This window comes from Zootermopsis nevadensis, unplaced genomic scaffold (assembly GCF_977971745.1).
Source record: "Zootermopsis nevadensis isolate Lab colony 2312 unplaced genomic scaffold, Znev_1.0 Znev_ptg000007l, whole genome shotgun sequence".
Lineage (NCBI taxonomy): Eukaryota > Metazoa > Arthropoda > Insecta > Blattodea > Termopsidae > Zootermopsis > Zootermopsis nevadensis.
The window spans coordinates 4,442,358-4,459,553 of record NW_028259139.1 but is presented as its reverse complement, the minus strand read 5'-3'; the positions used below and the strand labels follow the sequence as shown (position 1 = coordinate 4,459,553).

Below are 17,196 nucleotides of genomic sequence, written 5' to 3'. Positions count from 1 at the left end.
GCAGTGTGACCTCTGAAATGTTGGTTAACATCGACCAGACTACACAGCGCAACAACCCAGAAGACAGATATCTTCAGGTACAACCTACTTTTGATGTTTGATCCTGAAATATGTTTGGAGAGGCGGAGGAAAAACAAAACAAAAACAGAGTCATGACCAAGATTCAAATTGGCATCCTCAACAATATAAAACGCCTGCTAACAAGTACACAGTGACACTCAATAATAACCTGTAGAGACACTTTAGAAACGTCCTACTTCAAAACCAAAAAGCAGCAGCACAGCAAGATCCAGCTGTATAGATATTACTGTTAAATTTCAGTTATCTTTAAAAAACTGTACAGGCAGGGCTGTCATGAAATAAGAGAAAAATAAACAACAAAGAAAAAGCTTAATAGGAAAAGACAATAAATCAAAAGTTTTGTGCATGGTCCTCTATTGCCTCCATATTTGACACTGGTGTTTTACCTGGTATCTCATACCAGCCATAGACTCCTGAAAACACAAATATAAGATCAACTTCTACTAGACACTTCACATCATTTATCTTACCATGAATGAACGTACAGCCAGTTCTGGAAGCGTGGGAGAGGAGAAATGTAGCATAGCGGCATGAGCATTTTCTGTTACTTTTCTAAACACTTTATGCCGAGATTCTGTCCATAGGTCTAATGTCTCACCATGACCCTTCACTACCACCCACTCAATCATCAAGCCCTTGAAGGCTATTACAGCCTTCAGGACACGTCCCAAGGAGATCTGCAACACATGCACATGCTAACAACAATGGACTTATATCAGCACTTTACAGTGAATTCAAGGATTCATTCTTCAACTGCTACAGATTAAATGCTTGATTACATTCCGGTGCCACTGGCTAAATTCGCGTGTCGTGGAATAGTACGTGGAACCTTCAAAGCAGAAAACAGTTACCTATGCATCAGGTAATGGCAGCACAAGAAACAGATTTTTTGCTAGGCACAATGATTAAAAAGAAACCAAGGCTGTGAGAGGCAAATTATTGATAGGATATAGTTGGTTAAAGGGACACCTATTCAAACCGCAGCAATGGATAATCCTACTTTTAGAAAACAGAAGATGATTGTCTCCCCACTTAATGGTACCCACACCTTGTCGTAGTGGTGGGGCTTGAGTACCTCAGTGACCCCAAGAGCTATGCTGGCGGTAGCATAGCTACTGGTAGGGCCTCCGTAGCCAGATTGGTCGAGAGGGAGAGGTCAGACTAAGACAGGTACCCTGGTCCTCCAGGTTGGGGGTTGGTCGCAAGGCTAACAACTTTGCAGCGTAAAAAGGAAGATGTTTCGAAACCTCGATCAAAGCCTCGGACAGATGGACCTAACAGAGGACCGAATGGAAGAGGAGAATTGAGGAGGCCATGGACTGAATGCAGACCGGAGAGACATAGAAGAAGAAGACTGTCTTCTGCAATGTTGTGCCATGTAGTCTGGTAGAGTTCCAGTGATGTTTTAGAAGTGTTTGTTGCCTCCACCATCAGGGCTATCCAGAACCTCTTAAATGTTGGTAAACTTCTACCAGATTATACAGTGCAACACCCCAGGAAACAGTCATCTTCATACTTGCTGCCATGAGAGCCTGAAATCTTACGAAGATGATACATTCAAATGCATAACACACAACTGTGTACCTAATACAGAATCCCAAGAAGAACTTTATTCAGAATGCAAACATTCCTGTGAGATAATAAAATAAGATGCATAATGGGTGTGGGAAAAAAGAAAAACTGGCCATGGTATAACATGTAACTCCCTCCCGAAAATTATAGAAGCTGCATACTTTTCACAGATTTATCATAATAAAATCTTTAGCATCCTGTATTTAAGTAGCACAAGTATTGCTCCAACATTTTAACTTCATATGTCCACTATATTGATGTTGTTAATGATAAATGTGACAAGATGGAAAGTTCTCCAAGAATCAGAATGACAAGACAATTGGTCAATAAATATAATAAATTATTCTCTTTGAAAGGTGGATTTTTTTCAACTTTCAACCACCTGACATGGCTGGGAGCCCAAGAAGATTTATTGCACTTGGATGCTGTGAAAGCTCCAGGTCACAGTCGATGAATGAATGTAATACTGACACCTGTAACCAAATCAGGAGACATACACTCTCCTTTGGAACCCTAAGAATAGACAAGGTACAATTATTTTACACCCATACATGACAAAGACTTCATCCCCAAGCCTTTCTTATCTATAGTTTTTCAAGCAAAGATAGAAATAGATTAGCATTAACCACTGGAAGCTGAATTTTATCAAACAATATTTAAAAATTAAGTCCCTATATCAAAGAAAACACAATGTCACCATTATAAAAACAACTGACTGGTGCTGTTTAGAAATTCTGATTGCCAATTACTCTTGAGAATCAAATGAAACCCATAAACACACTGTATGGGCAAAATGCAGATTGTTAAAACACGTTGAACACTGGGCTTTCAAAGATTAAAAGCATCCATCCATCGCTGAGGTGCATTCCAGGGTTCTGAGATCTTACAAGCAGTAATACTGCTTGTACTATGAGATGGATGTGTTTGCAATATATATTCCCTATGTACATTAACAAGAGCGAACTCAGTTATGAAAATATATCTGAGAGAAAGGTGCCCAAGGGACATGGAAACAAATCAGTCTTTAATCCCAATATGAAGTAACATGCAAATCTCTTTACCTGCAACAGAGCATTGGTGGCAAATGGCCTGGTGATGGTAACACTCATGTCACTGAATAAACGGTCGATAGTATTGATAACAGTATCCACAGCCCTGAAATAAAAACAGGGCCACCATTCTGTAGTGTGTCCACTCACGAAGTTGAACACAATTGTCACTGACCACCCACCAGCAGGAACTGTTACATCATCGGTTAATTTCGATTTATTCTTTTTATGGAGAGATAAAAATCTGTGGTGTAACAGCCCTCTGAGAGCCAAAGCCGACTAGCTGACTGCTGGCCTCACGTTCACATGCCAAAGCAGAGGTGAACGATCATCCAACCAGATATAGAGTGATGTGTAGTCAGCACGACAAACCCCCGGCCATTGCTAGTTTTCATAACTCGATTACGCTACCCATTGTAGCTTCCCAATTTCCTCACGATGCTGGGTTGGCTCCGGTCCCACACACCGGCCAAAAATCTCATGAGAAATTTCTTTCCCCGAGACTCAAACCAGTGCGCATTCCATATCACCAGTCCGAAGCATGATGCCTCAGACCGTGCGGCTATGGCGCGGGACTTTATGGAGAGATACTCAAATCATATTGGGAACCTTCTAGTGTTTTGGCAATGAGTCATGTAGTTTCAACTGAGAAGTCAAAAGCAATAGCTGTGTTCAACTCAATCAACTAATCCTCAACAACAAAAGCACATACATAACTTTATCATTTTCTAACCCATTATCATGGCAAAATATGAGAAAAAGGCAGAGATATATCAACGACCCAGGAATGTTAAGCAAAGGTTCTTTGCAGTCTTTTTAAAAGAGTACATTTGAAGTTTCCTTATGAACTTTCAATTCACCCACAGTCCCATTACAGCCACCCACAATGTCACTAATATCAGTTCCTGATCACATGCATGGTACACTGATTCAAATATCACAAAAAGGAAAGTAGTATTAATTATTGTGATACATACTGAGCGGGAACATTATGACTGCTCGTTTGAGTGCGGCGACGTTTGGCAGTACTGGAGTTTATGTATGACCTCTTCAGGGAGTTCTGGCTGAGCAGAGTTGCAGCAAGACTACTGTATTCATGTACCTGCAGAACAAAACTGGAATGTTAAATTTTCAAGTTAAATATTCAACAGGTTAAGGACCAGTAGTGGGATTTCATTATCACAATAATGAACCATCGGGTTCCAAAACAGTTAATTCCTTAACCAGCTGAATAATGATAAAATGCTCATCAAGTTCTCGTACCTTGGAGATACATACTGGACTTCATGTATATATAAGTGCAACAGGTAATAAAGATGTAAATGTCTTTTATAAGTCACTATATTCACATCATTTCATAAAAAATGTGAGTTTTGGAACATAACCTAAATCATCCCTATACAATGTAGAATTTACACACCTTGTCAGTCCACTTGTAGCTGTTTACCAGTTGGGAATACAAGGCTTGCCTATCCTGTGTACTCTCCTGACTTAAGTATGCAGTGTTACCCAAGTTAAAGGGACCAGGAGGTGGTGACAGGCTGTTTACTGCTTGCTCAACATCTCTGTAATTAGTATAACATAAACTTAATGCTTATAAAATGAACTATAACAATGAATGTTTTAGCTCCACTGTTTTTCAATCCTTTCATTAAAACAATACCAATGAAGTCAATAAGGAAAGCTAATACTCTAAAGCCAGTTTTCTAATACTTGTAAGTAATTATAAAAAGAGATATGCCACCACACAAAATACTCTAAATATGTACTGCTTCTTATGCAGACAAAAGGTCTCTATGACTGTTATTCAGATTTTACAGCAGTCTGTCAATTCCTGTTCAGCCTGTAAAAATTATTCTGGTAGCACTGGGATCACATTTACTCTAAAAATGCTTCCATTTCTGAAGTTCAAGAGAATCATGAAGGCTGGGTCTGAATGTTGTGCATAATATGTTTTTGCTTATGACAATATCGACAACATAGAATTATAATTAAAATAAAAAGTTACAGAACTAAATATATCATAAAACAAACATTTGCAATAAAGTACCAATATAACTACAGGTGACAAACCATTTTAATAATTCTACGTGGAAACAACAGAAAAGAGGTTTATGATGACTAGAATAAAAGCAGTAAATATATTATTGTTTAATTAAAAAACTAAGGACATTGCATTCACTGATAAAGCTACACACAACTGTCACTTCCCAACTCCTGGCTAGAAATATGTGACTCACCACCAAACACTATAAAGTTGTCCTGACAGAAATCAAGTTATCATTCCATAAAAACAATATTACAGCAGTTACTCCCAGGAGCCAGCAAGTGACAGACCATCAGTGAATGCACTGTACCAAAGTATAGGAGGCTTAATTAATTTAAAATACATAGGTAATAACTGTGAAATGGACTTTCACTGAACTGTGTTGGCTGAAGGACAGTTCACTGCTTCCCAGGTGTAATAAGTATTTGGATACTGTGCAACAAATTTGTACATTTTCTCTGCACAAAATACTGCACACTATCAGATCACTTCAGGTCCTGATTTCACAGTACAAAAAAGTCTTCCTGACACTGCATGGACAGTATATGCAAAACTAATTTTACCCAGGGATGATGCTTTTACTAATAGCGATTCTGACGACACTAAAAACTATGAAACAAGGAGAAATCCTGTTTCTCTAAATGAGAAATCTTATGAACTAGAACCTATGTACATTATATAATGTTTACGATTTGTCAAATAAGTTATATAAAATCTGGAAGGTCCTAAGGGATAAACAGTGAACATGCTTCAAAGCAATAAACGTCAGTTAGAATCAAATTCCGTCACCTGAGATTAATATTCACGGTGCTAAGTAATTCTTGTAATTCAAATAAGAATTTCGTATCCTTCCCATCTTCGCCATGGTCAGCTCTCAGTCCGTTTCCAAGTGTATCATAAACTTCACCTACACTCGAACGCAAAACCTTCACGGAATTCAAGGCTGTGTACAACGCAGTCTCCATTATACACCGAACATTAATCGAAAATTGACCACTAATTTGCAAACGCATAAAAACTACATACCATCTTCCTTACATCTATTTCAGTCACTGATAGTACCAACATTTCAATTAGTATCGCGGAGGAGGCACATTACCAATACAACCGTAAACAACACCACCATTCGGGAGTCCAAGCGGATTACAGCGGTACTTGAATTTCTTCCTCCTCCTGGACGAAGTGCACTCTATCGGCAAAATTGGAAATCATTACAAGGCTGAGACACAATAATAGGCCGGTTTGAAATAAAATAAAATACTAATAAACAATTTTAAATGAAAACTACAATCAGTAAGTTTCAATACATTAATTTTACTGTATATTTCTCTATAAAACGATATTAAGAAATATGCACTTTACTTTATAGAAAGTGCTTAATATTAATTCAAATATGATCTAAAACAGCAGTCAAAGGTAGTGCTAGATTTTGTACTATATATTACTGAGAAATAGCAAAATAAGGTGTACTTGCTTCGGCAGTACATATACTAAAATTGGAACGATACAGAGAAGATTAGCATGGCCCCTGCGCAAGGATGACACGCAAAATCGTGAAGCGTTCCACATTTTTTATGGACCCAAATTTCAATTATTTTACCTCACAGAAACATCATTTAACATTCAAACAAGGCATTTTGTGAACGTGCTATCTTTAGCTTCGATGGATCAACAAAATGAATAAACACAAAAATAAAACTCAGAATTTGTTCTACGTATGTTTCTCGTCTATTTGATTCAGGGTGCTTCAGCATATTTTGAGGTTAAAACGGTTCTGAAAGAACGTTAGGGTATCACTTCCATAAGGTGACTGAGGAAAGCATCTTACTCTGGACAACTGTGGCCTTTTATACAGAAAACTTAATGTTTCATCCCAAGACCTGAACCCTGGATCTCCTGAATATGAAGCAAAAGTAAGAATTCAAAGCCACACATGCAAGATAATTCTTACAGGATTATTTGTAAATATGACTGTTCCAGTAGTGTAACTGAAGGTCTGTATAGAACTGAAATATATAACCAAGGATTTGTATTTATTATAATATCATGTTCATTACTAAAACACATATGTAGCATTCATACATTAAAGTTAAATTAACATAAACATTCTGTGTATGTATACATCTATTCAAACTTGCAGCAGTATACATTCTGTCTTTATTTTCTTGGAAAAACTGTACTGACTCCAGAAACATATGCACTATGTTTTCACCATATCTATCTATTAGTAGCTTAACCCAGTAATGAGTCATCACTGCCTCCTTTCAGAGATTTCTTGGTCTTGAAGTGTGCATTTATGAGCAGTGAGTTACAAGCCCACTGACTGCACAATGTCTACTCAATCCTGATTTTACTGCCAGAGCCATCTAGCAGTGAATCAGGAGGGGCTTGGGTGAGAAATGGCCACTGAATTTTGCTTACGAAACATCTTGTATCATGCTCGTAAGGTTCTTTTACATGCCATAAATCGATGACATGGGACCGCCAGCTTTATTTCCCTTCTGAAGGAAGTTGTGCTATGGATTTTTATCACCCTTAAAAATTCATCGACCTCAGCCGGGATTGAACCTGTGAACCTTGGGTCCAGTGGTGAGCATGCTAACCACTAATCCACCGACGGCGACTTTCACCATATCATAATCATATAATTCTTTTTCATTCCTTTGGCATTGACACTACACAACAGGATGTAATGTTATATTAACGTAACAACAATTATATTACTTTCTAGTGTCTTTGCTTCTTCTTTGTCTCCATTTGACTAAGTCTGTTTTGCTGTGTTTCCCTCATTTCTTTTGACATCTGTTTCCTCCTCGCCTTGCATTTGACTAGGTACTACATGATATGAAGCTTTTTTCTTCTGTACTTTCCATCTGTCTCTGTCTCATATGACGTGTTTCTTTTTTCTTCTGTAGCATCATTGCTTTCTCCTCAAATGTCATTTGGCTGTATTTGTGTCTTTTAGCATCTCTATTCTTCTGCAGTATCCTCGCTTTCTCGTCACCTGACATCTGACTATACCTGTTTCTTTTAGCATCTCTCTTCTTCTGTAGAATTCTTGCTTTATCATCACCTGACATCAGACTATACCTGTTTCTTTTAGCATCTCTATTTTTCTGTAGAATCCTTACTTTCTCCTCCCATGCCATTTGACTATATCTGTTTCTTTTAGCATCCCTCTTCTTCTGCAGCACCCTTGCTCTTTCCTCACCTGTCATTTGACTGTATCTGCTTCTTTCAGAATCTCTCTTTTTCTGCAACTTCCTTGCTTTATCCTCATTACGTTTTCTTCGTTGTGCTTCTTCCCTCTTATGTAGCCATTCATAAGTCTTTTTATCAAGTTCCATGCATTTATTTTTACTTTTCTGGCTAATTTGAATGTCTATTTTTGAAAAATTAAAGTCTAGGCCCGGACTATCTCTTTCTTGTAAAACACTGTGAAGTCCAGCATCTGTAACATTAATGTAAAACAAACATATTTTCTTTCAAAGATTTGAAGACTAGATCCTGTTGTTCACATTTTCTAAATTGATACAACTCTTACATTACAAATGTCACTTTAAGCTCTAATTTCAAAATGTCCACCATAAATTCTACTGCACCTCACATAATGTGCATATTCTCACACAAATATAGCCTAAATTGATTAGTTTTAAACAAGACACTGAACTATCAAATCTAAAGCTTCTTGACGATGGTGAAGAGTCAATTGAATAAAAATTTCCTTGGATATTATCCATCGTCTAGTAAATATAAAACGTGGATGGATAATATCCAAGGAAATTTTTATTCAATTGAAGACAATGAACTGATTACAGTTTATCACACCTCCCCATTTACTACTACCATCTCTGTGGTCACAGTGTGACCACAGAGATATAGTAGGATAAACGTGTTCATTTCCTAAATAAGTAAGATACTTGGGTAATTTGCTGCAGGCCTTACATTTGCAAAAATATGTCTTGTTATCATCACTGCCACTGATGGGAATGCCACTGGAGTCTCGCAGTGTATCCACTTGTTTTACTGACAAATCGTTATGTAAACTGGAAAATAATATAATATACAGTTAATTTTTCTTATGGAACATATATAAAAATGAACATAATACAAGATTCTGGCATAAATATATTTGAAAAGAGGACAACATTAAAAGGCATAACCTTCACCAAGATGATATTCAGAGAAAAAGGAAGTCTGACAATGCTGATCCAGTAACCAGAAAAAACAATCTTCTTTAATTCCATACTTCAACACCAAAGGATGTAAAAAAACACCATTTCAATCCAATCCATATCATCTTAAACAATTTCCTTAAAACCCCTTTTCAGACCACATTCTGCAATTACAAACATATCTAGGGTCCAATAAATGCCAACTTCATGTCCATTCTTTTAACAACTGACATTTTCTTATAAAGGATGGTTTGTGTGCCATAATGTGAATGCCACAGCAATAACCTCTATACTAGAAGTTTCATAACCAGCTCAACCAAACCCAAACTATCTGACAACAGAAATTTTGGGTTCATCACTGCTAATAACCAAGTTTGCCAATAAGCAATATTCTGAGCCTGTTCAGAAACTTTTCCTCCAAAATTAAGTTTAATATCATTTGTCATCTACGCCTAGGTATCCCAAACAACCTCTTCATTGAGATGAACATAGCGATGAACCTTCAGATTACATAAATACACGGAATATCTTGACAAACTGTATTACAGTCACTTGCTGAAGGAAAATTTATGCCAAAGAGTTGTTCAGTTGGTGAATTTAAGATATTTTTTATTCCACTTTTTTGCTTTTCCTCTGTTACTGCCCTGCATTAACATAATATTCTCACCTGGGAAATACATAATTTCCTTCTTCCTTAAAAACAATAATTTAAAATGAAGCTAAAATCTGGTGTACTACGATGAACACACCAATAGTACTTTACGGGTCACAAATGTTAACTCGCCAAAATGAAGTTTCCAAGACTATTAGGAAGTTATAATTTCTTTCTTCCTCAAGTCACGGCACTAAAATCCAGAAGAGAACAATCATGATACACTCTGGTCAGATTATCTATGCTGGTTGTAATGTAAGATCTCTTAAAATATTTGCCACTTACCTAGTACCTTCCATAACTCCAAAACACATTTCATTTGTTTGTACAGAAACTTCATCTTCTACTTCTTCTTTAATCCTACCAAAGCCAAATTTCTCAAAATATTCTATATGTTCTTCTTTAGTTTTACAGTCAGTTTCTGTCTTACTTGGTGTAACATCTGCATACTCAAAATTCTGTCTACATTCTTTTGAGGCTGCTTTTTTCGTATTCTCAACATGATCTCCGGATTCTTGCTTAACAGAATTCTCCTCTCTGTCACCCTCTACATGAACCACATTGCCCTGCTGAAGACATATGTGATACTGTTAGAAGAGCCTCACAGTTCTGCAGATGGTTATATATTACAAAGTTATCAGATGTCTATAAATACTTAGCTTGCATTTATAATTGCCACCCTTGAATTATTTATGCATCTGTATGTAGATTATGATCAAGTTTCTTGGGTTAGTATTATGCAAAAATATTTTTTGTCTAAAAGTTTTGATAACAGTGTGTAATTTAAAAGGTAAGGTAAGTGGGAAGATTTTCAGACAACCCTCATAAAGTGAAGACATCTTTGAAGGAGCATAACAAAGAAGAGGTTAGAGAAGAAAGACGTAGGAGCAGCAGGAGAAGAAATCAATTATCTTCACACTTAGCCATAAACTCACTCCTTCACAATACTGTGAGAAACTAGCTAACCGTATAACACTTACAATCTGTACTTTCAAAGCCAATGGCTGGGTGGAATCTGATGATATGGACTTACAGTTTTCATTTTGCTGTTCCATATGCCACCTGCCTTCTGCAAAAATAACAGTTAATTAAGATAATGTCAAGTGTTTACAAAACTGCATGCTTTAAGAGTAATTTACTTTTCTTTTTTGGCTTTCAAATGGGTATTTGGTTATCAGTTATTTTAATACAATGTATAAACTGCTGCACTTATACAACACAATAAAGTTTTAATAACTGATCATTCAAGATAGAAGAGAAATTAAGTGCTTCTTATTTCAGGGTATTAACCAGGCATCTGGCTAAAAGAATCAAGCAAAATCATAAAACCCCATCAGAACAGCTAGTCCCTCACTGGGGTTTGAACCAGATGCCTCCTTAATGCAAATCAGATGCAAAAAACATAACACAAGGAAATTTGGTTTCTTTCAACATCCCACAAATTAATCACTGCATTATAAGAACGCTGATTCATTTTGAGTGGGATAATTCTGCAAAAATTGTTAAATTTATGTAGCCATTCTCTGTATCATATGCTCTCACTGAATGCATTACTATCAAACAGCTTTTGTTCCAGACATCAGAATAAGGCAGGAGATACTGTAGTGAGCAGCAGTAAGACAAGGTACAACGGTCTAGACTAGTAATTTTAACAGAAATACAAGTTTTGGGTCTAACACTGGTTTTCCGATTATGGGTTTAGACTAACAATTATTCGCTGGGGACAGATCATTGATATATATGAGGGAAAGCAAAGGACCTGAACCTTGAGGAACTCCATGTTTTATTATGCTGCAATTTGAATAGGTGCTATTATTTGAATCTGGTGAATTTATTTCTGCTTGCTGCCTTCTGTCATGAAGGTACGATTTAAACCACTTACCACCTCTCCTTCAAATTCCATAAAAATGTAGTTTTGACAGAAATATTTCATGGAGGTCAAATAAAGTTCCTCACATTACAATTAAGTAAACCATTGCGAAGATACACACTTAAATTTATAACCTATAGTCTGCCATCAAGGTGCAAAATCTTCACTTTTAGCCCTTACATCATCAGTGTATGTACAGAGATCACATTGGCTGCTACACCACAGCAGCCTTTTCACAATGCGCGACCACTACACTTGTTGCCATTTTCCCTAGTAGGTCATTTGCGAAGACTGCTGCAATATCATGAAATTTACTTATCTAGGTTACAGATACTAAAAATTGGCTCGGATACATTTTCTACGCTTCTAATCAAAAATTATGTCTGCTGTATGACGTGGATGCAGTGAGTACACACCTGTTGTTTCATAAGGCCGTACTTGCAATAATTCTCTAGCAGTTCTAACCGTTCCTGCAGATACTCCCGTTTCTTGTGCAATACGTTTAAGGGACTTACGAGCTGACTGTTCAAACAGAGCTCCGATTTCATCCAACTTTTCTTCTGTTAATACTCTTCGTCGCCGTTTTGGTTTACTGTCTCGTAAGACACCTGTTTTTCTTACTTTATTGACAAGATAATGAATAGCGTATCTGGTCGGAATTCGCACTCCGGGAAACTTTCTTCCAAATTTCCTTTGACTCTTCCTAGCGGAGTTATACCTCACATAAGAGTCATATAAAAACAACCGTTGCTGTAATGTAAACTTTTCCATTTCCTAGACAAAAGTAACCTACAATGATAGGTTACCCAGTCTGTAGAGTACAAATATACGTCATGAGCCATAACTGAACTTCAAAAAGACAGCTTCAGCTTTCTCTTATCATCGCTGCTAGTTAGTGCAAGAGCAGTGGCTGTGTCGTTATCTTTCGAATTTATCGCATCTATGAGAGCATTTGGAATCAATAGTAAAAAGAATCCACGCCCAGCGATGCTAGGTTATACTTCGGGTTGGAAGAGCGCACTCTTCGGAGTACACTAAAATTTCAAGAAACAACCGTACATTTGCTATCATTAATATTTTCATGTACTCATTCATCGCCTTCATTTGTAGTAATGAGACAGGCTAAAGCCAAACATCCAAGGGAATGCAATAATTATTAGGTATGGTTAATAATCACTCATGTCAACAGATTATTCTCTCCTCCAACGCTGCCATGAAAAACACCAACACATGGCATTTGATACCCAAGCCAAGCCTATAATGTAACCATCATCCCATATTTTATGCAAATCCAATTAGGTTTTTTCAAGTTGTATGGAATGCTGTAAGCTGCGAGAGACATGGATGGGCTCATGAGGCATTCTTCACTTGTGCTAAACCACAAGCAACACCTAATAATCCAGTATCTATGTTTATTGTTTGTCATGTGCTATTCAAACACTTTTACACATTTGATGAATGGGGGAAATCAATTAGAGGAAGAAAGGGTGATTCTTAATTACATGCAAAAATATAAAGTGTGTTCTGCTTCTAAAACAAGCCAAAAAGTTCCTACAAACACATGGTCAAAACCGCTTTATTCAGAACAGGAAGCATAAAGAAATGAGACATGGAAAGTTTTAGCAGCACATTTACTCACTAATTTTTAACATAAGTCTTAATATTTACAAAAGTTGCTGAAAATATTCTCTATTAGTCCAAATGCATAACAGCCCGTGACACCATGAATGCTAAATAACTCGTCTTATGTCATACTGCCATCCCAGCCATTCAAATCATTTGCCAAATTGTCTTGCATGTTTATTCCTTTTGAGTAAATTATGCCCTTCAGATGAGCAATTGCACAGGCTACAAAACCGATCTGGATCAACGTGGACAGCAAGAACCCAAAATTAGCTGTCATGGGTAAAATAAGCAGGAGCTCTTTCATGCATAAACCATACAGATTACTGCATTGCAGTGATAAATCCTCCAGTAGCTGTGGCAAGTGTTGCATTAAAAAATGTAAGTAGGAAGCCCCTGAGAGTTAAGGCAGTAGCTCATAAGATGCGATGAGGAGAATGCAACTTATTCTCACACACTAACATAACTGTAAACTGATGCTTCATCACTGCACACTTGTCATATCTTGCTAACAAAGTGGCTGACTTCATGGCTTGATTTCTGGTGCAGAACACAATCCTTTTATTACATGTCATTAAGAATCAACCCATATATCACAGCTGAGATTTTCTTATATGTTATGGGGCTGGTACTACTATAATTCATGTTGGCTGCCTGAAGAATGTGAGTGAAGATGAGTGCCAGTTTTAAATATGTGATGTGGTATGAGATACCAACTTATGTGAAGAACTTGTTTGTAAGAATACTCATAAAATTTTCTTGTGTATGATTCTGTGTATTCTGGTACAATCTGTAATGTAAAGGTTATGTATGTAGTTATGAGACACCGAGCTTTGTTTTAAATATGGTATTTAGTAACTGTAGGTGATTAAAAATACATTTTAATAGTAGAATGGAATAAGATGATGAACATGTACTTATAATGAATGAATAATCTAGAAGAGTACAATGGCACCATGACATTGAAACTACTTAAAAACAGCATTTTTTTTAATGCACAACTCAACAAATCACCACCTGTTACTTACTCTGCACAATGAGGCTCTATTCTGAGAAATATTGCTTTACACCACACGCATCTTAGTGACTTCATGTCGACCTACAAACCTTAAAACCATAAAATGAAGGCAAGTTTCGGGCAGCATTTTTCAAAGGGACTCTAGGAAATATAGCTTGTATGGAATCTGTAATGAATGTGTGAATTTAGGTACAGGAAATTTAAAACTGAGAATATATGGTTATTTCTTCTTCTTCTTCTTTTTTTCTTCCTGTGTTGTCGAAGTGTTTGGTATAGGAAATTCACTCTCATATGTGGCCTTATAAATCAATTATTTTGTTTTATAATCATGCACATATGTTGTTAAAATAAACACAATTAACATTAATGTGTGGTAAATACAGTTTTGGCCCTACCCTGATCTCTGATAGTGCAGCAAGGAAATGGAATCCATTTCTGACATGGAAGCACATACATGATTCCACTGTTCCTTGTGATATAGAAAGTGAGAACGATTGCACACAAACAAAACTTAAATCTCGGTGTGGGCTCCAGACAATGGTGGGGGCCTTCACATTCTCCACATTTCCAAAGTTGAAGCTTTGGCAATGCTGAAAACTTACTACAAGATCACCAAAATTCCCTGTATCATTCAAACTAGTGATGGACCAATGTCCAGACCCTTTCTTATGGTCTCACTCATTTTATATCATAAACTCCATATCAAATACATGGAAATACAATAATTGGATAAGAGATGTTTTGCCCACCAGAAAACCAAGGCTTAAATTTGTATATAAAAAAATAAAGAACCATTGCAACAATTACAAGAGATGCTTTATTATTAATACCCTTCACTTTATGCGCCGGGATAGCTCAGTCAGTATAGTGACTAGCTACGGGCTGGATGTCCGGGGGTTCGATCCCCGACGGGGGCAGAGGATTTTTCCTCTAGCCTCTGCATCCAGACCGGCTCTGGGGCCCACCCAGCCTCCTCTACAATGGGTACCGGGGTCCTTTCCCGGGGGTAAAGCATGGCTGGGGCGTGATGCTGACCACTCACCACCATCTAGTGCTGAGGTCAAGAATGAGTAGGAGCTATACCTCCACTCCCCCCAAGCGCCTACATGGCGTACAGTGGGACAGCTTTACTTTACTTTTTACCCTTCACTTTATATTCTTAGGGCAATAAGCCATGGAGGAAGAGATGATTGTGACACAGGAAAACAAGAAATGAAGACAATTTTGTTTTAAAAATTTCAGTGGAACCATGTATGAAATATACGCGTGGTCATGAAGTACATTAAAATGAATCTTAGAGAAACTAGTTGTGAAAATATGAACTGAACTGAGTTGTCCTAGGATAATTTCCACATGACAGACTTTTATGACTGCAGTTATGGACCACTCATTCTTTATCTCTCTCATGTGTACACAAAAGACCCTGCACCACAGTAGTAAGAAGTTATGAAAAATTCTTTCCTAGCAGAAATTCTTCTGGTACTTGCAAGCCAAGACAGCACAAATTTCATGATATTTATATGAAGAAATAGATATTACAAAAAGGCTGCAAGTGACACTCTGTTTCACTACAGTATCCCCCATATAATTCCATATTAATAAATAAATGCATTTTTGCAATTATTAAAATTTTTTACATAACTATACAGAAACATGTTATTCTTTGTGTTGCACCATATACCACAAAACAATTACTCTTCTTTTAAACTAAAAGTAAATACAGAATGTGTGCATACATTACAAAGTTTGGAAATTAACATTATGGAGTTTCATTATTCACATATTTGAAAAATTGTTCCCAAATGTAACTACAACCCTTAATTACAACATAAAAATCAAATATCTTTCTTTCAAAGTAACATGCAAAATCCTGTGCACTGTCTTCATCTTATGCAAACAGATCGTCAATACAATATGAAGTAGTTATTGCTCTATTTCTGTAAATAATTGACACTAAAAGCTTTAATACCTGTAAGACTGTTAATGAAACATCACTTCTAATATATCACATACTGATTGTGATGGCAACTTCTGCTTCAAAGTTTCATAGCAAATCTCATATATGACAAATGCAGGGAGAAATCTGTTGCCAAGGTCTAATATAATTCCAAAATCATGGAAAAAGAAACATTTGTACCCTAATCATATTAATAGGCTTTTTCTATCATAGTGTGTTGAACTCTTCTCAAATCTCCCAACATGAAATATTCTCATTAGCTGAATTATATAAGAAAACAAAGATAATGGCTGCAAGTAACTACATCTTTTCATCACACAATCATCAAAAATTAGACATAAAAAACTATGAATACAAAAAATAGTCAAGTGATCTTTCCTTCTAGACTAGATTCACTATCATTTTTGATATTTACAACATACTGAAAATCAACAGACTTGTATACATTACTGCTGTTTGTTTAATTTGTGACTTATTCCGTCAGCTCATTCTCCTGTGGTGGTTGCACCTGTTTCTGCACCATGCAGGACCGAGCTACTGACTCAAACAACCTGCAGCACAAAACGATATGACAGTAAGATCACGCAGCCTACCAGTCAAACAATACCTCACTGTCTCAGTCTGCAACAAACAGTAAAATATACAATCTATATATTTAGATGTCAACCTACATGTCTTCCTACAACTTCCTCGGAGATCTTAATTTCAGTGCCGTCACTTCTGAGGCAGAAGCATGTCATTAGGCCAAAATCACAGTGGTAATGTCAGCAGCACAGCAGACATGGTATTGTTATATTACACAACTTTCTACTTTGAAGTAGATTAGAGAAGAATGACAACTCATATTACTGGCACTTAAGCAACTGTCTTGCATTAGAGCAAAATGAAGTTTTGTAACATCAGACATTGGACAATACTCCAGACAAATAAAGCTGTAAAACAAAAGGCTATTAATGGACACTATTCTGATTCAATTAACATCCTCAGAATCTATTTTACTAATTTTCATTCTAATAAAATGGAATCCTTACATTACAGTTCTCTCATTTCATGTTTAATTTGTACAGAACTTGTATCATCATCAGTGATTACCCCCCCCCCCCCCCCCCAATGTTTCCCTTAGTTAGTAGTAAATTCCACTGTTTACCAGAG

The 17,196-nt window shown here is 36.8% G+C and overlaps 3 protein-coding genes and 1 non-coding gene across 18 annotated transcripts in view; 1 reads left to right on the top strand and 3 right to left on the bottom strand.

The window, feature by feature from the left end:
- MED27 (mediator complex subunit 27) overlaps positions 1-5,913 on the bottom strand; it is a 51,907-nt gene extending 45,994 nt beyond the window's left edge. The window contains exons 1-5 of the mRNA XM_022065979.2: positions 5,539-5,913; positions 4,123-4,267; positions 3,680-3,804; positions 2,715-2,808; positions 552-758 (exon numbers count right to left, since the gene is read on the bottom strand). Of these exons, the coding sequence (XP_021921671.1) occupies positions 552-758; positions 2,715-2,808; positions 3,680-3,804; positions 4,123-4,267; positions 5,539-5,762 (795 nt within the window). The 5' untranslated portion in view covers positions 5,763-5,913. The remainder of the gene's footprint in view (positions 1-551; positions 759-2,714; positions 2,809-3,679; positions 3,805-4,122; positions 4,268-5,538) is intronic.
- A 302-nt stretch (positions 5,914-6,215) lies between these two features.
- On the top strand, positions 6,216-6,322 carry LOC147874581 (U6 spliceosomal RNA). The gene has a single exon (XR_015534026.1). It is a non-coding gene; the product is annotated as a U6 spliceosomal RNA (small nuclear RNA).
- A 443-nt stretch (positions 6,323-6,765) lies between these two features.
- LOC110830678 (uncharacterized) lies at positions 6,766-12,322 on the bottom strand. 8 transcript variants are annotated; one of them, XM_087344023.1, is made up of 5 exons: positions 11,863-12,322; positions 10,557-10,645; positions 9,862-10,142; positions 8,695-8,795; positions 6,766-8,200 (listed from the first exon to the last, which is right to left on the bottom strand). In XM_087344023.1, exons 1-5 carry the CDS (start codon positions 12,215-12,217, stop codon positions 7,578-7,580), a joined length of 1,449 nt encoding a protein of 482 aa, XP_087200149.1. In that variant the 5' UTR covers positions 12,218-12,322; the 3' UTR covers positions 6,766-7,577. The 8 variants fall into 8 exon arrangements, with proteins under 8 accessions (XP_087200149.1, XP_087200148.1, XP_021921557.2 ...); XM_087344022.1 differs by having other exon boundaries at positions 9,862-10,145; positions 11,863-12,321; XM_022065865.2 differs by having other exon boundaries at positions 9,862-10,145; positions 10,610-10,645; positions 11,863-12,139.
- Positions 12,323-13,934: 1,612 nt separating this feature from the next.
- The window catches only part of Not1 (CCR4-NOT transcription complex subunit 1), a 42,455-nt gene continuing 39,193 nt past the window's right edge, over positions 13,935-17,196 (bottom strand). For 7 of the 8 annotated variants that reach the window (XM_022065876.2, XM_022065880.2, XM_022065875.2 and 4 more), the window contains exon 40: positions 13,935-16,595. In XM_022065876.2, coding sequence (XP_021921568.2) covers positions 16,517-16,595 — 79 coding nt within the window. In that variant the 3' untranslated portion in view covers positions 13,935-16,516. Of the gene's footprint in view, positions 16,666-17,196 lie in introns of all 8 variants that reach the window. The other variant, XM_022065881.2, reaches the window with a different exon arrangement.

Bases quoted from the DNA above. Each gene is read 5' to 3' on its own strand.
- LOC110830678 (XM_087344022.1), bottom strand. From the start codon at position 12,217: ATGGAAAAGTTTACATTACAGCAACGGTTGTTTTTATATGACTCTTAT. The intron at 10,646-11,862 runs GTGTGTACTCAC...TTATTTTTGCAG, and splicing joins ACGGCCTTATGAAACAACAG to AAGGCAGGTGGCATATGGAA. The intron at 10,146-10,556 runs GTAAGTGTTATA...ATATGTCTTCAG, and splicing joins TGGCTTTGAAAGTACAGATT to CAGGGCAATGTGGTTCATGT.